The sequence below is a fragment of the Hypanus sabinus genome, chromosome 2 (assembly GCF_030144855.1).
Source record: "Hypanus sabinus isolate sHypSab1 chromosome 2, sHypSab1.hap1, whole genome shotgun sequence".
Taxonomy (NCBI): domain Eukaryota; kingdom Metazoa; phylum Chordata; class Chondrichthyes; order Myliobatiformes; family Dasyatidae; genus Hypanus; species Hypanus sabinus.
The window spans coordinates 13,475,355-13,496,029 of record NC_082707.1 but is presented as its reverse complement, the minus strand read 5'-3'; the positions used below and the strand labels follow the sequence as shown (position 1 = coordinate 13,496,029).

At 42.3% G+C, this 20,675-nt stretch overlaps 1 protein-coding gene across 1 annotated transcript; it reads left to right on the top strand.

Moving 5' to 3' along the window:
• Positions 1-9,254: 9,254 nt before the first annotated feature.
• Positions 9,255-19,956, top strand: LOC132403155 (extracellular calcium-sensing receptor-like). The gene is made up of 7 exons (XM_059986498.1): positions 9,255-9,276; positions 10,819-10,897; positions 13,167-13,458; positions 13,655-14,488; positions 15,062-15,289; positions 18,825-18,948; positions 19,043-19,956. Exons 1-7 carry the CDS (start codon positions 9,255-9,257, stop codon positions 19,954-19,956), a joined length of 2,493 nt encoding a protein of 830 aa, XP_059842481.1.
• The last annotated feature ends 719 nt before the right edge of the window (positions 19,957-20,675 follow it).

Sequence of the window (20,675 nt, the reverse complement as noted above, 5' to 3'; positions counted from 1 at the left end):
TTAATCTCCACATTAACTCCACACAGTGCCTTCGCCTCCACAAACTCTTGTGGCAATGGCTTCCATGGATTCACCACTCCCTGGCTAAAGAAATTCCTCCTCATCTCTGTCCAAAATGGATGTTCCTCTACTTTGATGCTGTGCAGTCTGATCCTAGATTCTCCAACCAATTCACACTTCCACACTATTTAGGCCTTTCGACATTCCATAGATTTCATTGAGATCACCATGATTCTTCTAAATTCTAGCGATTGCACGCCAATCCTTCAACGGCTGCATGTAAGATAACCGTTTGATTCCAGGAATCTTTCTCGAAATCCTCTGAAACCTCTATAATATCAGCACCTGGTTTCTTAAATAATGGATGCTAAACTGCCCAAAATACTCCGACTGAGTCCACACCTGTGCGTGGTACAGCCTTAGCAACACATTCTTGCTTTTATATTCCCGAGTTTTTGAAATGAATTTTAATATCGCATTCGGCTTCCTCACCACCGATTCAACCTGAAAACGAGACTTTTAAGAATCTTGCATTAGCACTTCCAAATCCATTTGAATTTCGGTGTTTTAAATTTTCAACCCGTATCGAAAATAGTGTATGCTTTTATTCGTTCTATCAAAGTGCATGACCATACACTTCCAACATTTTTTCCCATTCTCCTAATCTGTATAAGTCCTTTTGCAGCTTCTCCGTTTCCTCAACAGTACCTGCTTCTCCATATCATTCTCAGATTCGGCCACAAATAAATTTCGTCTTCCAAATCGTTGACATACAGCTTAAAAAGAAGCCAGCTCAACACTGATTCCCGTGGTATATCACTGCTCACTGGCAATCAATTCGAGAAGTATCCCTTTATTCCCGATATTTGCCTCCATCCGATCGATCAATGCTTTATCCATGCTTGTGTCTTTCCTATAATGCCGTTGGTTCTTATTTTGTATCGTCGCCTCAAGTGTGGGACTTTGCCCAAGCCCTTCTGAAAATAGAAGTACAGAACTTCCACTGATACTCCTTTGTCTACCCTGCTTGTTATTTATTCAAAGAATTCCAACTGATGTGTCAGGCAAAATGTTATCTTCAGGAAACCATGCTGACATTGGCTTTTTGTACCCTGAAACCACACGCTTAACAATCGAGGCCAGCACTGTCCCTACCACTGGGACGAGGCTGACCCTGAGGTTGGGCATGACGGCAGATCAACAAAGGCCGGGGTGTGGGAGCAATATAGAAGGCATAGGATTAGTAAATCCCAAGAGGATTGTTCTAAAGGCAGGGAGACAACAGCCGTGTCTTTAAGGACGTCATAGCCAACAGAAAAGCCAGAGACTGCAGAACATAGACCAGAAATTAATGGGAAGTTGGAGAAATTTTTAAAAAACCAACGGAATAAAACTATGGGGGAGAAGATTTTGCCTCTGAGAGTGGAGTGATATTTACAATTTTCCGGTCCTCTGGAAACATTCCCAATCGATGATTCTTTGAAAAGCATTATTAATCTTCTACAATCTCAACTACTACCTTGTTTAGAACCATGTGGAGTAGTACAACAGTTCAGGTGACTTACCTATCTTCAGACTTTTCACTTTACCAAGCACTATCTCGCTGGTAATAGCAAGTACATTCACTTCAGCGCCTTCACATTTTCGAACTTCCAGTATACTACTAGTGTATTCCACAGTGAAGACTGATACAAAATACTTAGAAGAAATCCTCTTGTGATTTACCAGTCCTATGCCTTCTATATTGCTCCCACACCCCGGCCTTTGTTGATCTGCCGTCATGTCCGCTAGTGCCCTTTCCAATCAATCCTGGCCAGCTCCATTCTCAGACAACTGTAATTCTCTTTATCCTACAGTAGTAAAGAAACGTCTAAAGTTAGCTCCTTCCTGTCTAATTACCGGGTCGATTCTATCATAGTATATCCACTACGTCCGAAGGGTTCCATTAACAGAAGGTCCCTAAACATATCCGGTTCATTACACAACACCAAGTACAGAACTGCTCAGTCCACTTGTGAGCTCCACCACAAGCTACTCTAAAAAAGGCATTTCGGAGGCATTCCAAAATTCGTTCGGTTACAAGCATGAATTCCATTTTCCAAATCGATAATTACTGTCAGGGCTTTCTTACCTTTGCACTTTCTTAGCCCTGCCGCACGAGGATTCCACGTCTTCCAATCGTATGTCACCCCTCTAAAGAAAATGATTTAATTGCAGGTCTCCCTTCAGTTATCTTCGCTCCAGGAAATCACAAGATAAGTCTCTCAAATCTCTGCACTTAATTAAAGGTTTTCAACTGACTGTTTGTACGTGTTGATTTGACCACAGCATCTGCAGTGTACTTTGTGGTGACTTGGAATGTGTCCGGAAACGGCTGCCAATGTAATAGCGTTGAAGACATTTTTCAATATACAAATAAATGTGCGGGGAATGGAGGGAAATGAACGATATGTAGGGGGAAGAGACTTAGCTTAATTTCGCATTACGTTAGGTGCAGACATTGTGTTCAGTCTGTTCCTGTCCTGACTGTGTTCCATGTTGTATGTTAATGAATCAATAAAAAACGCTATAAATACAGGAGAATCTGCAGATGCTGGAATCCAGAGCATTACACAAAACACTGAAGGAGCTCAACAGGTTTGACAGCATACGTGGAAATGTATAATATTATCTAGCTGAAAGGAATGTGGGAGGAAGCCGGGATTAGAATTTTGTAGTGGGAAAGGGAAGCGATTACAAACTAGTCGATGATAGTTGAAACCTGATGGGTGGGAGTGGGTCGGGAAGCGTGAAACTGGGTGTTGATAGGTGGAAGCAGTATACAAGAATGGACCATGGGAGAAAGAGGGAGATGACAGGCAGGAGAGCAGAGCAGAAGAAAGAGGGCAACCAGTCAGGATAATATGGGAGAAGAGAGAAGGGAGATATTTCTGGAAGCTCTTCTCTCCTGCCAGCTTGAAATAGATGTGGCTGACCAAATAAATGCTGTACTTAACCTTTAGGATCGTGGTCAGCTGAGAGGCGCAGATGAGGGAAGCCTTAAAATACCCAGTACCGACGTAAAGCTATTTAGTCTATCATTCTTCGAGCCTGTCTTAAGTAACAAACCAACATTAGCTATCCTCTAATCTCGGCACCCTAGACATGTCTAAGAATGTTATAAATGTTTCTTCTAGGACCTAACCCCTGCAGGTTTTGCACCAGCCTTCCGCAACGTCTGAGGGAACATCTTATCACGGCGTGGTGATTTATGGATCCTAATATACCTGAAAACAACAAGCACCATTTACTGCTCTGTATTCTGCATTCCTTCCATGACCGCTCTGTTGTTCTTCCTCAGTTCTATACTCTGTGCCCATCTCTAATTTCTTTTGGCTCAGTGCTTTCTGATATTTAAGTGGTAGTGCAAGTAACTCATGCTAACATTTTCAAAAATAGATTCCAATGTATCTCTCAGGTGATTTCTCTCTAGTATTCCAGTGACATCAGTTATTAAACATTTTGCTGTCCTTTTGCTCTTAATAAATCTGCAGACCCCCACCCCCCCGGGATCTTGCTTCACCTTGTCTGCTCGAGCAACTCCATTTCTTCTTTAGTCCTCCTGATTTCCTTCTTAGTGCATTTCCTATGCTCCTCAAGTTCCCTTGTTATGGTGCTCTTTATATTGCTATGCGTCTCCCTCTTAACCAAGGCCTCAATGACTCTCTAAAGTCAAAATTCCCTAAACCTGTTTTACTTGCTTTTTATTATGACAGTAAAACAGAACATCTGTACTCTCTACATTTCTCTTTTGAAAGCCCCCAAGTTAGCAACTCGTCTTTGCTGGAAAAAAAAAACCCATCCCAATCCACTCTTGCCAAATCCTTTCTGATTTCAACAGTGCTGACTTTTCTTCAGCCACGAATCTCAAACTGAAGAAAACAGCTATCGTTCCAGAATTATTTTGCAAACACTGCAATTATAATTATTGTAAGAGTTTCGCTACACACAGTTCTATCACGTAACCTGACTCGTTCTCTAATAGGAGATACAATATCGCTCACTCCAGTTGTGACCTCTATATTAAGGAATCAAGCCCATTAACATGGTAAATCTCTTCTTATTCCTCCGTTACATCCATATATTCTCAGGAGAGAAACCCTTCAATTTGACGTTTCTGAGTACTGAAGTGACACATCTATGACTAGCAATGCCAACCCCTGTTTAAACCCTCCCGCTCTATCGACAATAGAATACTGCAACGAAGTTTCACGAATGGCTACAATGTCATAGTTGGATGCATTGATCCACACTCTATGCTAATTCGCTATACTTACACTGCTCCTAGAATTGAAATAGACGCAGCACAATATTTTATTCCTATCATACTCAACATTTCGATTCCTGTCTTTGTATGTCAGCTTAACAACGACTTCCCCACAATTTCTCGACGATGTCCATTGCCGTAGCGGCCATCGTCGGAGTGGACTGAGGCAGAGTGGGTCGGCTTTGGCTCAATCAGGCTTCGGTGTGAACAGGCAGAGGCGAGGTTTGAACGGGGCACAACTACGCAAGCGCGTGAAAGTCGGCCTCTGAGATCAGCGGGGGAATTTAAAAGGTGAGCATAGGCTGAGTACGAGCTGAACTCCAGGTGAGGTAAAGCCGGGTAAGCTCCTTTAAATAATCTAATTAGATTAGGAGTAGGCAATGGAGGTAGTAGGCAGTTGAGTAGGCAGTTGAGTGCTCTGTTGGCAGTATGTGGGAAGACAGGGCGAGCACTGATGTCACTGATGACTACACTTGCAAAAGGTGCATCCAGCTGCAGCTCCTGACAAACAGTGTTAGGGAACTGGAGCTGGAGCTGGATGAACTTCGGATCATTTGGGAGGCAGATGCATAAATAGACGGGAGTTTCAGGGAGATAGTCACTCTTAGTAGTCAGGAGATAGGTAGTTGGGTGACTTTCAGAAGAGAGAAGGGGAATAGACAGGAAGAGCAGAACTGTGGCAGTTCCCAACAACAATAAGTATACCGTTTTGGATACTGTTGGTGGGGACGACCTACCAGGGACAAGTTTCAGTGGTTGCGTCTCTGGCACCGAGACTGAACCCTCAGCTTGGAAAGAAAAGAGGGAAAAGAGGAGAGCAGTATTAATAGTGGATTCGATAGTTAGTGGGACAGATCGGAGTTTCTGTGGAAGAGATCGAGAATCCCAGATGGTTTGTTGGCTCCCTGTTGCCAGGGTCCGCGATATCTCAGATCAAGTTCTCAGTATTCTCAAGACGGAGGGTGAGCAGCCGGATGTCCTTGTCCATGTAGGGACCAATGACGTGGGTAGGAAGAGTGAGAAGGTCCTGAAAGGTGAGTTTAGGGAACTAGGTGCCAAGTTAAAGGACAAGACCTCCAGGATAGCAATCTCAGGATTGCTACTAGAGCTACGTGCAGTTGGCTTTAGAAATAGTAAGATAGTGCTGCTCAACACGTAGCTGAAGACATGGTGCAGCAGGGAGGGCTTTAGATTTATGGATAATTGAGCAGTTTTCCAGGGAAGGTGGAAACTGTTCCGGCGGGACGGTTTACATATGAACTGGAGGGGGACAGATATTCTTGCAAATAGGTTTGCTAGAGAGGCTGCAGTGGATTTAAACTAGATATGAGGGGGAAGGGGAACCAGAGTGTAGGAACAGATGAATGGGAGAAGGAAGAAAAAGAAGACAGTGAAGTTCTTTGTACTGTTCGAGATAAACAGAGAGGAAGAGGTGGACAATTTCTTAAATGCGTTTATTTTAATGCTAGGAGAATTGTAAGAAAGGTGGACGAACTTGGAGCATGGATAGATACCTGGAAGTATGATGTTGTAGCTAATAGTGAAACACGGTTGCAGCTGTGGTGTGATTGGTAACTAAATGTTCCTGGATTTCGTTGCTTCAGGTGTAATAGAATCGGAGGGACAAGAGGGGGAGGTGTTGCCTTGCTTGTCAGAGAAAAAATTACAGCGGTGCTCTGGAGGGATAGATTAGAGGGCTCGTCTAGGGAGACTATCTGCATGGAATTGAGGAATGGGAAAGGTGTAGTAACAGTTATAGGGGTGTATTATAGACCACCTAATGAGCAGCGAGAATTGGAGGAGCAAATTTGCAAGGAGAGAGCAGATATTTGTAGTAAGCACAGGATTGTGATTGTGGGAGATTTTAATTTTCCATACAGACTGGGAAGCCCATACTGTAAAAGGGATGGTTTGGAGTTTGTACAATGTGTGCAGCATAGTCTTTTGCAGCAATACATAGCGGTACCAACTAGAGAAGGGGCAGTGTTGGATCTTCTGTTAGGGAATGAAATAGGTCAGGTGACGGAGGTATGTGTTGGGGAGCACTTCGGGTCCAGTGATCACAATGCCATTAGTTTCAATATATTTATGGAGAAGGATAGGACTGGACCCAGGGTTGATATTTTTGATTGAAGAAAGGCTAACTTTGAGGAGATGCGAAAGGATTTAGAAGGAGTGGATTGGGACAATTTGTTTCATGGGAAGGATGTAATAGAGAAATGTCGGTCATTTAAAGTTGATATTTTGAGGGTACGGAAACTTTATGTTCCTGTTAGGTTGAAAGGAAAGGTTAAAAGTTTGAGAGAGCCATGGTTTTCAAGGGATATTGGAAACTTGGTTAGGAAAAGGAGATATGTCTACAATAAATATAGGCAGCTTGGAGTAAATGAGGTGCTCGAGGAATATAAACAATGTAAGAAGAATCTTAAAAAATAAATTAGAAAAGCTGAAAGATGATACGAGGTTGCTTTGGCAAGTAAGGTGAAACTAAATCCGAAGGGTTTCTACAGTTATATTAACGGCAAAAGGATAGTGAGGGATAAAATTGGTCCCTTACAGAATCAGAGCCGAAAGAGACGGGGGAGATTTTGAACAATTTCCTTTCTTCGGTATTCACTAAGGAGAAGGATATTGAATTTTGTAAGCCAAAGGAAACAAGTAGGAAAGTTATGGAAACTATGACGATTAAAGAGGAGGAAGTACTGGCGCTTTTAAGGAATATAAAAGTGGATAAATCTCCGGTTCTTGACAGAATATTCCCTGGGATCTTGTGCGAGGTTAGTATAGAAATAGCAGGGGCTCTGACAGAAATATTTCAGATGTCATTAGAAACAGGGATGGTGTCGGACAATTAGCATATTGGGTTCATTGTTTAAAAAGGGTTTAAGTGTAAACCTAGCAATTATAGGCCTACTGGTTTGACGTCACTGGTGAGTAAATTAACGGAAAATATTATTAGAAATGCTATATAAAATTATCCGGATAGACAGGGTCTGATTAGGAACAGTCAACCTGGATTTGTGCGTGAAAGGTCATGTAAATTGGATTAGTAAGTATGCAGATGATACTAAGGTAGGTGGCGTTGTGGACAATGAAGTAGGTTTTCAAAGTTTGTAGAGAGATTTAGGCCAGTTAGAAGAGTGATCTGAACGATGACAGATGGAGTTTAATGCTGATGTGTGAGGTGCTACATTATGGTAGGAATAATCCAAATAGGACATACATGGTAAATTTCAGGGCATTGAAGAATGCAGTAGAACAGAGTGATCTAGGAATGATGGTGTATAGTTCCCTGAAGGTGGAATCTCATGTGGATAGGGTGGTGAAGAAAGCTTTTGTATGCTGGCCTTTATAAATCAGAGCATTGAGTATAGGAGTTGGTATGTAATGTTAAAATTGAACAAGGCATTGGTAAGGCCGAATGTGGAGTATTGTGTACAGTTCAGGTCACCGAATTATAGGAAAGATGTTAGCAAAAAAGAGAGAATACAGAGAAGATTTACTAGATTGTTACCTGGGTTTCAGCACCTAAGTTGCAGGGAAAGATTGAACAAGTTAGGTCTTTATTCTTCGAAGCGTAGAAGGTTGAGGGGGGACTTGATAGAGGTACTTAAAATTATGAGGGGTGTAGATAGAGTTGACGTGGATAGGCTTTTTCCATTGAGAATAGGGGGAGATTCAAACAAGAGGACATGAGTTGAAAGTTAGGGAGCAAAAGTTTAAGAGTAACACGAGGGGGAATTTCTTTACTCAGAGGTAGCGGTGTGGAAGGAGCTTCCGGTAGAAGTGGTAGAGGCAGATTCGGCATTGTCATTTAAAGTAAAATTGGATAGGTATATGGACAGGAAAGAATGGAGGTTTATGGGCTGAGTGTGGGTCAGTGGGACGAGGTGAGAGTAAATGTTCGGCACGGAATAGAAGGGCCGAGATAGCCTGTTTCCGTGCTGTAATTGTTATATGGTTGTATGGTTAATTACTCCACTATCTATTCCCATCCCCTGCAGTTATCATTTAACCCTATTAGTTTTACTAGAAAACCATCCTGAAATAAAAATAAATCCCAACAGTTCAGGTGCAAACCACCTGTAAAGATCTATATGTTCGTGGAAAGAAACCCAATAGACCACGATTCTGCATCCCACCCTCCTGTTACATACCCTTAGTCACCTCATTATCTTTCTTTTTCTGGTCTCACTAGCACGTGGATTTACAAAACCATTTGCAGGATTCAGAACATTTTTTTCTCTTTCAGTCGACTAATTTGGTCTGATATGTACAGTGCAAATATCTCATGCTATCACATTCAACAATAGATCATAATATATCTCTTAGCGAGATTCCTCTGTAGTTTTCCCCGTCACGTCGTTTATTAAACAACTGGGTTAGTTAGCCGACCTTTGTTTTCACCAAGATATATCACGGACAAGGACTTAAAGGAAAATCAGAACAAAGCAAAAACAAAATCATCTTCTCCATACGTCGAAGCCTCTCCACGGACAGTAGGCTAAGCAGGCAACTTACTGGACTGTTCTCTCTGTGCGCACCTTGGCCTCCCTACTGAGCCACCTTATACGTTCCTCTGCATCACCACCATTGACGGGTGTCTCTTGCAGGTCTAGAATGGTCAGAGCGTGCCCACATTCTGCACATATGATCATGCTGACCACTGCGAGGCCATCCATTTGCTTGTGAACCATTCATCTAACATTCCTCTCATCTTGTGTTACACCTGGCTCAAAACCTATAACTCTGATTTCACCTGGTCATCCTGTTTTGCTGCCACGAGCGGCTGTGGTGGCCTAGTCACTGGGTGTATTTAAGGCAGAGATAGATAGATTATTGATTAGCCAGGGCATCAAAGGGTAAGGGGTGAAGAAAGGGATGTCGGAATGACTGGAAGAATTGGATCAGCCCTTGATTGAATGGAGGAGAGGACACAATGGGGAGAATGGCCTACCTCTGCTTCCATCGTATGGTATTATGGTCTTATGGAGTTGGAGACTGTTAAAATCGGGGGTAATAACAAAAGATAAAATGGCTGTAATCGCTTAGCACTTTAATATAACGGTCTTTATTAGCTGCGTCGAAAACCAATCTTACAAGAATAGTGAAAACCGTGTAAAGAAAAAAAAACAACAAAACAGTACTTACGAAATTATATGTAACAGAAAACAAAATAATAGCCCCATACTTATTCTTGCCTAATATGAACTCCTGACAGCCCCTACCTCTCTCATACCGAGAGGGAAGAACTCATCTTTTTAGGCTCAAGGGCATGCCATCGTTAATTACCAGCGGTTTACTTACGACTACACATTGGAATATGAGGCACCCTATAATGTAGTTATAATCACTTTACAAAATAAATAGGTGATTCGACATTACATGCAGCATACACATGACATATGCGGAACATGCCGGGGAAGACAATAAAGTGCTTATACACACCACAAAGACGACTGAATGCCAATGCAATTTTTTTTGATGAGTGAATGGTCGTGTGAAAGCGGTTGCCGTGCTCCCCGTCAACTTACCACTCTCTCTCCTGCGGCGACAATGCTCAACAGTCGACACAGGTGGTCTGTCGTAACATTTCATTTGCCTGCTTTATGCTGGACACGGAATCTTAAGGCTTGGAGCCCTAGGTACCACTTCGTCGCTCTGGAATGACGGTCATTCATTGTCTGTCTCCATGTCAACGCTCTGTGATCTGTGTAAAGGTCAAATTGCCTGCCAAGTAAATAGCACCGGAAGCTGTCAACGGCCGACCTAATGGCCAGACACTCCCTTTCAAAGGTGGAATACCTAATTTCCTTTGGAAAGAGATTTTGGCTCAGGGAAAGGACATGCCGCTATCCTCCAGTTTCTTCTTCTGCTACAAATGCTATAGTGCCTGCTCCTAACGCACCCGCCAGCACAACGAGCCGTTTGTAAAAATTTTGCTTCAGAAGAACAGGTAAAGAACAAATGTGGGTAAAAGGCCTTGAAATGCGTTTTCACATCCGATTGTTTACGTCACAGGGTTGCTTATCATTATTCCAGTAAGATTAACTGGAGGTGCGGACAGAGTGGCGAATTGGCATGTGTACATGCCATACCACTTGACCAGACCCAGGAAGAAATATACATTTTGAATTATTTTTCTTCGCAAACATCCAATAAAACAGAGAAGTACCCCAAAGAATGAATAACAATTAAACGTGAGAACCCCAAATTCCTCACTCTCAGCTCCCCCAGTCGGACGTAAGCGGCAGCGAACAGCAATCCACCCCCAGCAAAAAAAAAACGCACCCGCGACAGAGCACAAGCATGAGGTAGGCGATAGCAAAGACAGTCACTTTGCAGTTACCCCAAACACTATCGCATTTCATCCGATATTGGATAAACCACATCTTATCTCTCTCCCTATTAAGGAAGAGGGAGATGTCCCCCATTTTCACAGCGAGCGGGAGAGAGAACAACAACCCTCTGGTTTATGATGTTAAAGAGTCCGTTTCTTCATTTTTTTTCAGTAGCTTTGTGCCCGAACATCGCAAAGAGTTCGGGTCTTCGGGCTCACAGCGAAAAACCTTCCGGCCTCCTCGACGACACGTAAGTCTTTTGCCGTGACACCGACCCTCGATCCGCCCGTCTCCAGATCCTCGATATCTTAGGCTTTCGAATTCGAGCCGGCCTCTCAGGCCACTTCAGCGTGTTCCTAATCTACGGAACTCAAAAACAACTTATGTTTTTATTTGCACAAATTTTCTTCTTTTGCAAATTGATAGTGTGTCGGTATTTGTTCATGTGTAGGTTTTCATAAGTTGTATTGTACTGATTCTAGTGCGTGCAGAACAGTAATCTGGAGGTGCTATATAGGTAATATATAAGTAGTTTGATAATAAATTTTACTTTGACATTGACCTTTGAGGTTGAAACAACACAGAGACTCTTTTGAGTTGTTCGAATCAATGTTCTTAAAACACTATTGTTGTGAGGCTAAATTCTTGTTATGTGTTATTTTTTACTCCATTTAATTATCATCAAGGACGGCATTTGCCTTCCAGCTTAAATGATCACTTGGCAACTCTCACATACGATGTATCTCAGTGTCACAAAACAGCTGTATTCACTAGCGATGTTCGTTTTTTTTCCTGGCAGGTGCAGTTTCCCTTTGAGAATATCCTCTTCCGTATTTAAAGTCGGATTCGTGTTTGGAATCGGCATTAGTACACCAAAAGACCAGAGTGAATTGTTGCCATCTTCATGACTGCAATGTTTCACTTTGTTTTCGGAGTACTCGTGGGGTCGGCTCTTCCACTGGATTCAGATACGTTAAACTGCAGGCTTCGGGAAAGAATCCAACTTGCCAACATTTCTAAGGATGGTGACGTTGTACTTGGGGGAATATTTACTGTGCACTTAAACAGTCTCCAGCCGATAAATATATTCACCAAAAGAACAGAAGAAACTATATGTAAAAGGTTAGTTAATTACATGACCGGTTGTGGCTTTGATTAACCGCACTGTATTATTCTTTGCTGAAGAAACTCACGATGAAATTTTACAGAGAAGTTTTATTCTTTGTTCACTGATCTCCGAGGTAAATGCACATGGGGAAATCCGTACCATGCGTCTTACTTTGCGAGCTATCGGCGGAGATAAGAAAATACATGTCCTTTAATGTTAGTGATGTTACCAATATATTCAGTGGCCACACTATTACGTACAATCTGGAACGATTAAAATAGACACTGAGGTCTTCTGCTGCCGTGGCCCAGGTTTCAGGTTTGAAGTGTTGTGAGTTCATAGATACGCATCTGCACAGCACTGTCGTAACGATTGGTTATCTGAGTTACCCTCGCCTTCCTGTCAACTTGTACAAATCTGGCCATTCTCCTCTATGTTCTCTCATCAGCAACGTGCTTTTGCCCACAGGACTGCCGCGCACAAGATATTTTTTTTTTGTTCATCGCACAGTTCACAGTAAACTATCCAGTGTTTTTTTGCATGAAATGGGAGATCACACTGTCAAAGTCACTTAGTTGACATTTTTCCCCATTTTGATATTTGGCTTGAACGCAACTAAACCACTTGACAATGTCTGCATTCTTTTATGCGTTGAATCGCTGCCAGGTGATAGGCATTATCGAGCCGCTGTGCAGGTGTACCTAATTACTTAGCCAGTAATTATAGATTCAGATGCTTTGGCGAATGCGTTATTGAACGAGGTGTTCACATGACGAAACCTGAATATTGTCAATTAAGTCAAAAATAAAGGGCACCATTATCTGCAGATGTAGCAGTGTATCAATAATAATTTAGCAATTCAAAACATCTAAATAAATAAAGTCTTCAAGGGATAGACTTACTATTCTGACATTTACCTGACCTCAAATGAACACCGACAGGTTCACTGATACGTTAACTTCTGTTGTATCAAAAGTCGGAGACTCAGACGGTAACTTCGCTCTATCTCAGATTCAGATGAAACAAAAAATAAGAGTGTGAGCGGGTGGGATAAAGGCACAATTACCCTCTGAGCTACTGTATTGACAACGGGTGGTGCTAGGTCTAACATTCCGAATAAAAGGAGCAAAATAAAACCTCTTGTTTGCCATCCCGATTCATTATGACTGGCGTGCTTGCATTTGTATGCAATAGTTAATCGGGGGCCTGGCTCGTTTTGCATTATTAAAACACGGCATGGAAATCTTTCCAGAAATGATCTACAACACACTAGTGGGTTTTAATTAATCGGTTTTATTTATTGATAGACGAGAGTTTAAAACCTTTATTGAAAGGAACAGATCACTCTGATTCCATGTTGGTATATCGTAAACCAATTCCAGTTCCAAATCCAACCTGTGGTGATTTTCAGTTTTGATTTAAGGGGATTCCGCTTGTTACAGACCATGATTTTTACAATTGAGGAAATAAACAGAGACGAGAGTCTTCTTCCGAACATCACACTGGGTTACAGGATTCACGATGACTGCGGTTCCCCCAAGATTGCGACAAAGGTTGCTCTGGCTCTGGTGAATGGGCAGGAGGAAACATACGTCGATAAAGTGTGTGAGGGGCCTCTCAGAATCTCCGGGATCGTTGGTGGCGCTGAGTCCTCGGTGTCCATCGCCGTGGCAAGAACAACTGGCTCTTTCAGAGTACCACTGGTAAGATCTGGTTTAAACTTACAGTGGTCACTGTGACGTAAACGGAACTAACTTGTTTTTAATTAACAGTAACAGTGAATTAGGTTTATCACTGATACCTTCTAGTGTTTGAACGTTCTTCCTCCAATTTATTGTCAAGTATTTCGCAGTCACACTCGCACATTAAACAACACCCCAACATTCTGATTGAATGCAGGTCAGCTACTTTTCTACGTGCGTATGTCTCAACGATAAGAACGAATATCCAACGTTTCAGCGAACTATTCCAAGTGACGATCATCAGTCCAAGGCACTTGTGCATCTCATTCAGAAATTTGGTTGGACTTGGATTGGAACCGTTAGCAGCAACAATGACTATGGCAACTCGGGAATGAGAGCTTTTGTCAAAGCTGCTGAAGAATTTGGGCTTTGCATTGCCTTCTCCGAATCATTTCACAGAACGGACTCTCCGGAGAAGATAACCAGGGTAGTGCAAGTGATGAAGGAGGCGACCACAAAGGTCGTGGTGGCCTTTGCCGGACCTGGCGAAATGCGCATTTTATTTGCAGAGGTTCTGCGGCAAAACCTCAGCGGCGTGCAGTGGGTGGGCAGTGAGGCGTGGATTACAGCAGACTTCGTCGTTGTGGATAGTGGTCGCAGCTTCCTTACCGGGGCAATCGGAACTGCTGTGCGTGCGCAGGAAGTTCCAGGGGTGCAGGACTTCCTGCTCACAATCCATCCTTCCCGATTTCCTGGTAATCCATTATTGGTGGAGTTCTGGGAGACCACCTTCGGGTGTACTTCTAGTTTCGATAACGGGACGAATGAAATCGGTTCAAATGGCCGACTCCCAAAGTGTAGTGGAAATGAGAGTCTTCTTCAAATCAACAATGCCTATACTGACTTGACCATGGACGGGAACTCTTACATTGTATATAAAGCAGTCTACGCGTTTGCTCATGCGCTTCACGACATGCTTTCATGTGAAAGTGGCAAAGGGCCATTCCCGAACAAAACTTGTGCACGTCTTTCAACTTTTAAACCGTGGCAGGTACGGAATTGTACTTCATCATTTATAATGTGGGCACCTTTCAATGTGGCTATTGCAATTTTGATATTCAGACCAGGGTATTACCTGTCCAGTAAATGGCAGAGCCTGCCGGTCGGAAAGTTATTCCTTAATATAAAATTGACATTTAGCTGATAGTGGCGCGCAAGTAGACAGTGAGCATGAGTAACAGGGAAGGTTTGGATCTGCATACCTTTTAGTGTTGGAAAATGAAGAGTGAATTCACCGAGCTCTACGAAATCATGAAAGGTATAGACAAAGTGGGCTGCATTAGTGTTTTCCCAAGCTGTACGGAATATAAAATTAGATGGCACAGATACAGCTAAGCAGGGAGAGATCTGAAAAGAGACGGGAAGAGGAAATTTCTTTACAAAGAAGTTAGCGATATCTGGAATATGCTGCCAGAAGAAGTGGTCCAGCTAGGTGTAAATGAGAGACATTTGGATAGTTACATTGAGGGAAACGTCATAGGCAAATATAGCAATAAAATCTTGAAGACAAAATCTCTTCTTATATGCAGGGACCATAACGCAATCTTTTGAATTCTATTTTTAGCTCCTCCATTACATGAAGTCAATTTACTTCACAACAAAAGTTGGAGAGAAGGTGCATTTTGATGAGAAAGGCAATCCAACAGCCGCTTATGACATTGTAAACTGGAAAATTAATGCAAACGGTAGCCTTGAAGTTCAAACAGTTGGATATTACAACGGATCAAGTCGTCCGGGTAAAGAACTTATGCTGAATCTACATCAGATTGTCTGGAGCGGTGGTAAGCGTCAGGTATGGTTGTCTATTGAAAGTGGCCAAATTTGACAACAGCTAAATCGTAATTATCCATGTTATAGTACTAAGATATTATAACCAATAGCGCCTGTAAAACAAATACATACAAGCATATACGCATACATGGATATATGCATACTTGCATGCATAATATGCATTAAATGCATTAATATGTATTAAACATAAGGAAGGGACCCGGAGTCCAAAGAAACCCAGTCATCACGTTGATTTAGTGGATTAATTCTCGAGACTAAGTTCCGGAATAGAGAAACCATAATGACATTAACCAGATTTAGCAATATTTTAAAGCAAACATAAGCTTTATAAGAAGCTTGCAGAAAATATCTAGACACAAGATAGACGTCATAATATCAAAACTAAGCTTTCCTAAAGAAATCAAGGCTTTCCCATGCACATGTTATTCTGACCATCACGTCCGTGTTGCCGTACAGTTGGCGATTTGAGAACGTCTGGTTGTGGGCAGTCACGGTATTTCCACACTTTATGATGACATCGAATGAATTAATCATTCAAACACAGGGAGATAGCGGAAACCCTGACAGGGAAGATTAGGATGCAGTACATAGACAAAATGCTGTCAAAATTTGCTATACCTAGTTCCTCTTACTTTTAAAGTCTCTGCTCAAATTTGCACAAGTTTAGATTTGTCTAGTTATTTTATGAATACGGAAGCAACCCTGAACAGTTAAAGTGTTGATATAAAATTCAATTAACATGGAAAAGTCTGGAAAATTTCCACCGGGTTTGCAGTTGATGTGGGAAATGTAAGGCCATGCCCAGCACCACACTGCCTGCGACCCAGTAGTACTGTATCGGCTTTCGTGCATTGTATTAAAGCGGATGCACTAACACCTCTTCACCCACCACACCAGTCAATACTCCGTGTGCACTGCTAATAACGTATTGAAGAAATGTAACATGGAGGTTTGAGGTACTGGAATTCTTAACAATGGGCAGATGGCATTTCTTATTTTTACAACACTGAACACAGAGCAATAAAGCACTGCAAGAGTCTTTCTTCTCACGACGTTGTGCGGAAATCTTAGCGTTAACCATAATCAATCTACGTCTTGACTTCAAAACAGCCTATAACTTACCAGTTTTATTTCACCAATTTGCCTATCAAAGATTCGTTTAATTTTCCCCAATGTATCAGTAGTTGTCATAAATCACGGCAGTGCTTTCCAGTCATTTACCAGTCTCTGTGTGAAAACACTATTTCTGATTACCTCCCCAGTAAACTGTCCTCCATTTATCTCAAACGAATGGTCTGTTGTAAAGGATATTGCTTCCCTCAGATTAGGCGTTGGATGTTCATTCTGTCAATGCCTCTTATAATCTGAGATAGGCCTATTAAGTCGCCTCTCATTCTTCTCCAAAGTGTAAAGCTTTAGGGTAGTCAACTGTTCCTCGTCAGGCATGTTTTCTGATCCAGACAGCGTCAAGTAAATCTCGTTTCATACCTGCTTTGAAACTTCCACTTGATATCCATAATTAGGAAACCAGACATGAACACAATGCTGCAAAGACGATTTAATCAGAATTTTACAGAAATGCAAAATTACCTCGCTGCTCTTGAAATTAAAAAAGAGAAAGAGAAGTGAAAGTTAAATAAGCCATATTTTGATGTGGATAGCTGTGAAAGTTGCAACATTTATAGTTCATCCCTAATTGCCCGATAATAGAATGGTGTGAATAACGATTCCATGGGAAGACATGACGGCAGCAATGGACTTGCGTATCAACCTTTCGAAATGTGTGAAAAGACTGAATGGGCAGCTTTACGTTTTGGTCACAATTGTTCATGGAGGTTTTACCTTTTTACCCAAAAGTTAAATTCACCATGCATTATGATAGTAGCGTTTATTTCACATGACTGGCTTGTTATTTCAACTTTGTAACCGCAGGAACAATATCGTACACAATAGCACAAACATTTGTTACAGCTGTGTAGAATTCTGAAGTGTGTAAGTAAAAGGGAATATGCACTAAACTTTCCAAAGGTTGAATGATTAACAACAGAAAGGCACAGATAAGGTAATGCGGAAAATATCTAATTATGCTCTTCCTCTGTATTGAATGTGGAAGAGCAGAATACAATCAGCTAATCGTCTTTGAAACGACCTTCGACATGTATCCAACAGCAACTCTGAAAGGAACATTAGATGCAGTGTTTGTGGGAACTGGTAATCAGGGTAAGTTCCAAATACAGTATATCTGTAAAAGTAACAGAGTCACAGACAAACTCCACACATTGGGACGGCAGTGTGTACATTCCACATGCATATAACAAGATATTGTCGGTGTCTTCCTTCAAGATTCCCCGGGCAGTCTGTTCTGAAAGTTGTTCCCCTGGTACAAGAAAGATAGCCAGGAAAGGACAACCAATTTGCTGTTTTGACTACAAGTCCTGTGCGGATGGAGAAATTAGTAGCACTACAGGTGAGCGGAAACACATGTTGAATGTATAATTTACCCTAAGAGATTCCTGAAGCGACCCCTCGACAATGAAATGGTCGGATTTGATTTTCTCAGACTCAGCAGACTGCATCAAGTGTCCTCCCCTCTACTGGTCCAACGATCGGAGAGATCAATGCATACCGAAGAATGTAGAGTATCTGGACTTTACCGAAATCCTGGACATGGTGTTGCTATTACTCGCTGCAGTTGGAGTGTGCATGTCTGGACTGACAGCAGGTCTTTTCTTTAGACATCGAGACAGACCCCTGGTTAAAGCTAACAACTCTGAGCTGAGCTTCCTCCTTCTATTTGCGTTAAGCTGCTGTTTTTTATGCTCGGTCACATTCATTGGCGAACCGTCACACTGGTCCTGTATTTTACGCCGCACGGCGTTTGGTGTCTCGTTTGTCATGTGTATCTCTTGTGTTCTGGTCAAAACCATTCTGGTGCTGACGGCACTTAAGGCAACGCATCCCAGCAGTAACAGGATGAAATGGTTTGGTCAAAGACAGCAGAGGTTAAGTGTCTTCCTCCTGGCGTCCGTGCAGGTTTTAATATGTGTGCTTTGGCTCATCGTTGAACCGCCTTTCCCCGTGATCAACACTAAATATTACCGGGAGAGGATAATTCTAGAATGTGATACAGGCTCTTCTGCAGCTTTCTACTCGGCGTCTGAATTGCACAAGTACAGGTAATATGCACAAATCTTTTCAACAGCTGAATGACCAACAGAAATGTGGCACAGATAAGGTGATGAGGAAATGAGCAAATTATGCTCTTCATTTGTATTGATCATGGAACGATCAATGCACAATGCAATCAGTTCATTGTTATTGAAGCGATCTGCGATTCGCATCCAATAGCAACTCTAAAATTTGTAAAGAATAGAAAAGCGAAAACATTCAAGGAACATTAGGGTGTATTGTTTGTTGGAACTGTGAATCAGGTTAAGTAAAAGTAATAGGGTCACAGACTAATTGCACACATTTGAACGGCAGTCAGTATATTCCACGTGCAATTAACCAAATATTGTCTGTGTTTTTCGTTCAAGATTCCCCGGGCAGTCTGTTCCGAAAGTTGTTCTCCTGGTACAAGAAAGATAGCCAGGAAAGGACAACCAATTTGCTGTTTTGACTGCAAGTCCTGTGCAGATGGAGAAATTACTAACACTACAGGTAAGCAGATATACATGTTGGAATCTAACGTTCAACCAAATTGATTCCTGAAGCGTCCCCTCAATGATGGAATGGTCGCGTTTGTTTTTCACAGACTCGGCAGACTGCATGAAGTGTCCTCCCCTGTACTGGTCCAACGATCAGAAAGATCAATGCATCCCGAAGAAAATAGAGTATCTGGGTTTTACCGAAATCCTGGGCATGGTGTTGGTGTTACTCTCTCTGTTTGGCGTGTGCATGTCTGGACTGACAGCGTGTCTATTCTTTAAACATCGAGGCACACCTCTGGTTAAAGCTAACAACTCTGAGCTGAGCTTCCTCCTTCTATTTGCGCTAAGTTGCTGTTTTTTATGCTCGGTCACATTCATTGGCGAACCGTCACACTGGTCCTGTATTTTACGCCGCACGGCGTTTGGTGTCTCGTTTGTCATGTGTATCTCTTGTGTTCTGGTCAAAACCATTCTGGTGCTGACGGCATTTAAGGCAACACATCCCAGCAGTAACAGGATGAAATGGTTTGGTCAAAGACAGCAGAGGTTAAGTGTCTTCCTCCTGGCGTCCGTGCAGGTTCTAATATGTGTGCTTTGGCTGCTCATTGCGCCGCCTTTCCCCGTGATCAACACTAAATATTACCGGGAGAGGATAATTTTAGAATGTGATACAGGGTCCTCTGCAGCCTTCTTCTTGGCATCGGGTTACATCGCCCTGTTATCGTGCATTTGCTTTGTGTTGGCCTTTCTGGCACGGAAGCTGCCAGATAACTTTAACGAGGCAAAATGTATAACATTCAGCATGCTCATCTTTTGTGCGGTTTGGGTCACTTTTATTCCGGCCTCAGTGAGCTCTCCTGGGAAATACACGGTGGCGGTTGAAGTGTTTGCAATCCTGGCCTCCAGTTTTGGATTGCTGCTCTGCATTTTTGCGCCGAAGTGTTTTATTATTGTAATCACTCCGGAGAGAAACACCAAGAAGCACATTATGGGTAAAGTAGATGAGAGGAATCTTTAAAGGTGCGTTTCGATATGTCCTGGCCTTTAACACCATAGAGTCGCTGATTCACAGAGCAATACGGCACCCATGCAGACCCTTCGGCCATGGCCGTCCATACACGTCTTATTGTCAGCCCAGCTGATCTCAAATGCCTGCGTTCGACCTGATCCGCAGATACTGAACCACTCCATGTAGCTGTCCAAATGTTGTTAAATTATACCACTGTATCTTCTTATTCTCGTCTTCTGGCATCCAGTTCGATAAACTCACAACAGTCTCTGTGAAGAAGTTTTCTCCTCAGGTTTCTTTCAATTATTCCCCTCTCAACCGAAAACTAAGTTTGGGCTCTCCTAACATTAGGAGGGATTGCTGTTCATGCTTTTCATAATTTTAAGCAATTCATTAAGGTTGAGCTCCCTTCGCTTCCGTAACGGAAAGTAAAAACCTAACTTGGCCAAACTATCCCTAAACTAGGATAACTATGTCCTGGCAATATTCTTTCTTTTCAGTTTAACACTGTTTTGCTATAACAGAGTGACCAATACTCGAGAAGTATCTCCAAGTATGGCCTCTCGAATGACTTTTAGCAATGAAACGTGAAGTCTCTACTCGGGCGCCCTATCTGATTAAAGACATCGTAACAGATAACTTTTATTACCATCCGACTGTATATTCCTCTACATTCAACCAACTACACACTAGTACCTTTCGGTTCCTCTTTTCCATGTCCCGCTTCT

What these genes read in the sequence shown, in the direction of transcription:
- LOC132403155 (XM_059986498.1), top strand. Translation starts at nt 9,255, where the DNA reads ATGGCCTACCTCTGCTTCCATC. An exon ending in GGCCTACCTCTGCTTCCATC is followed by an intron (nt 9,277 to 10,818) that starts GTATGGTATTAT and finishes ATTTTTTTTCAG; the next exon opens with TAGCTTTGTGCCCGAACATC. An exon ending in GCTCTTTCAGAGTACCACTG is followed by an intron (nt 13,459 to 13,654) that starts GTAAGATCTGGT and finishes GATTGAATGCAG; the next exon opens with GTCAGCTACTTTTCTACGTG.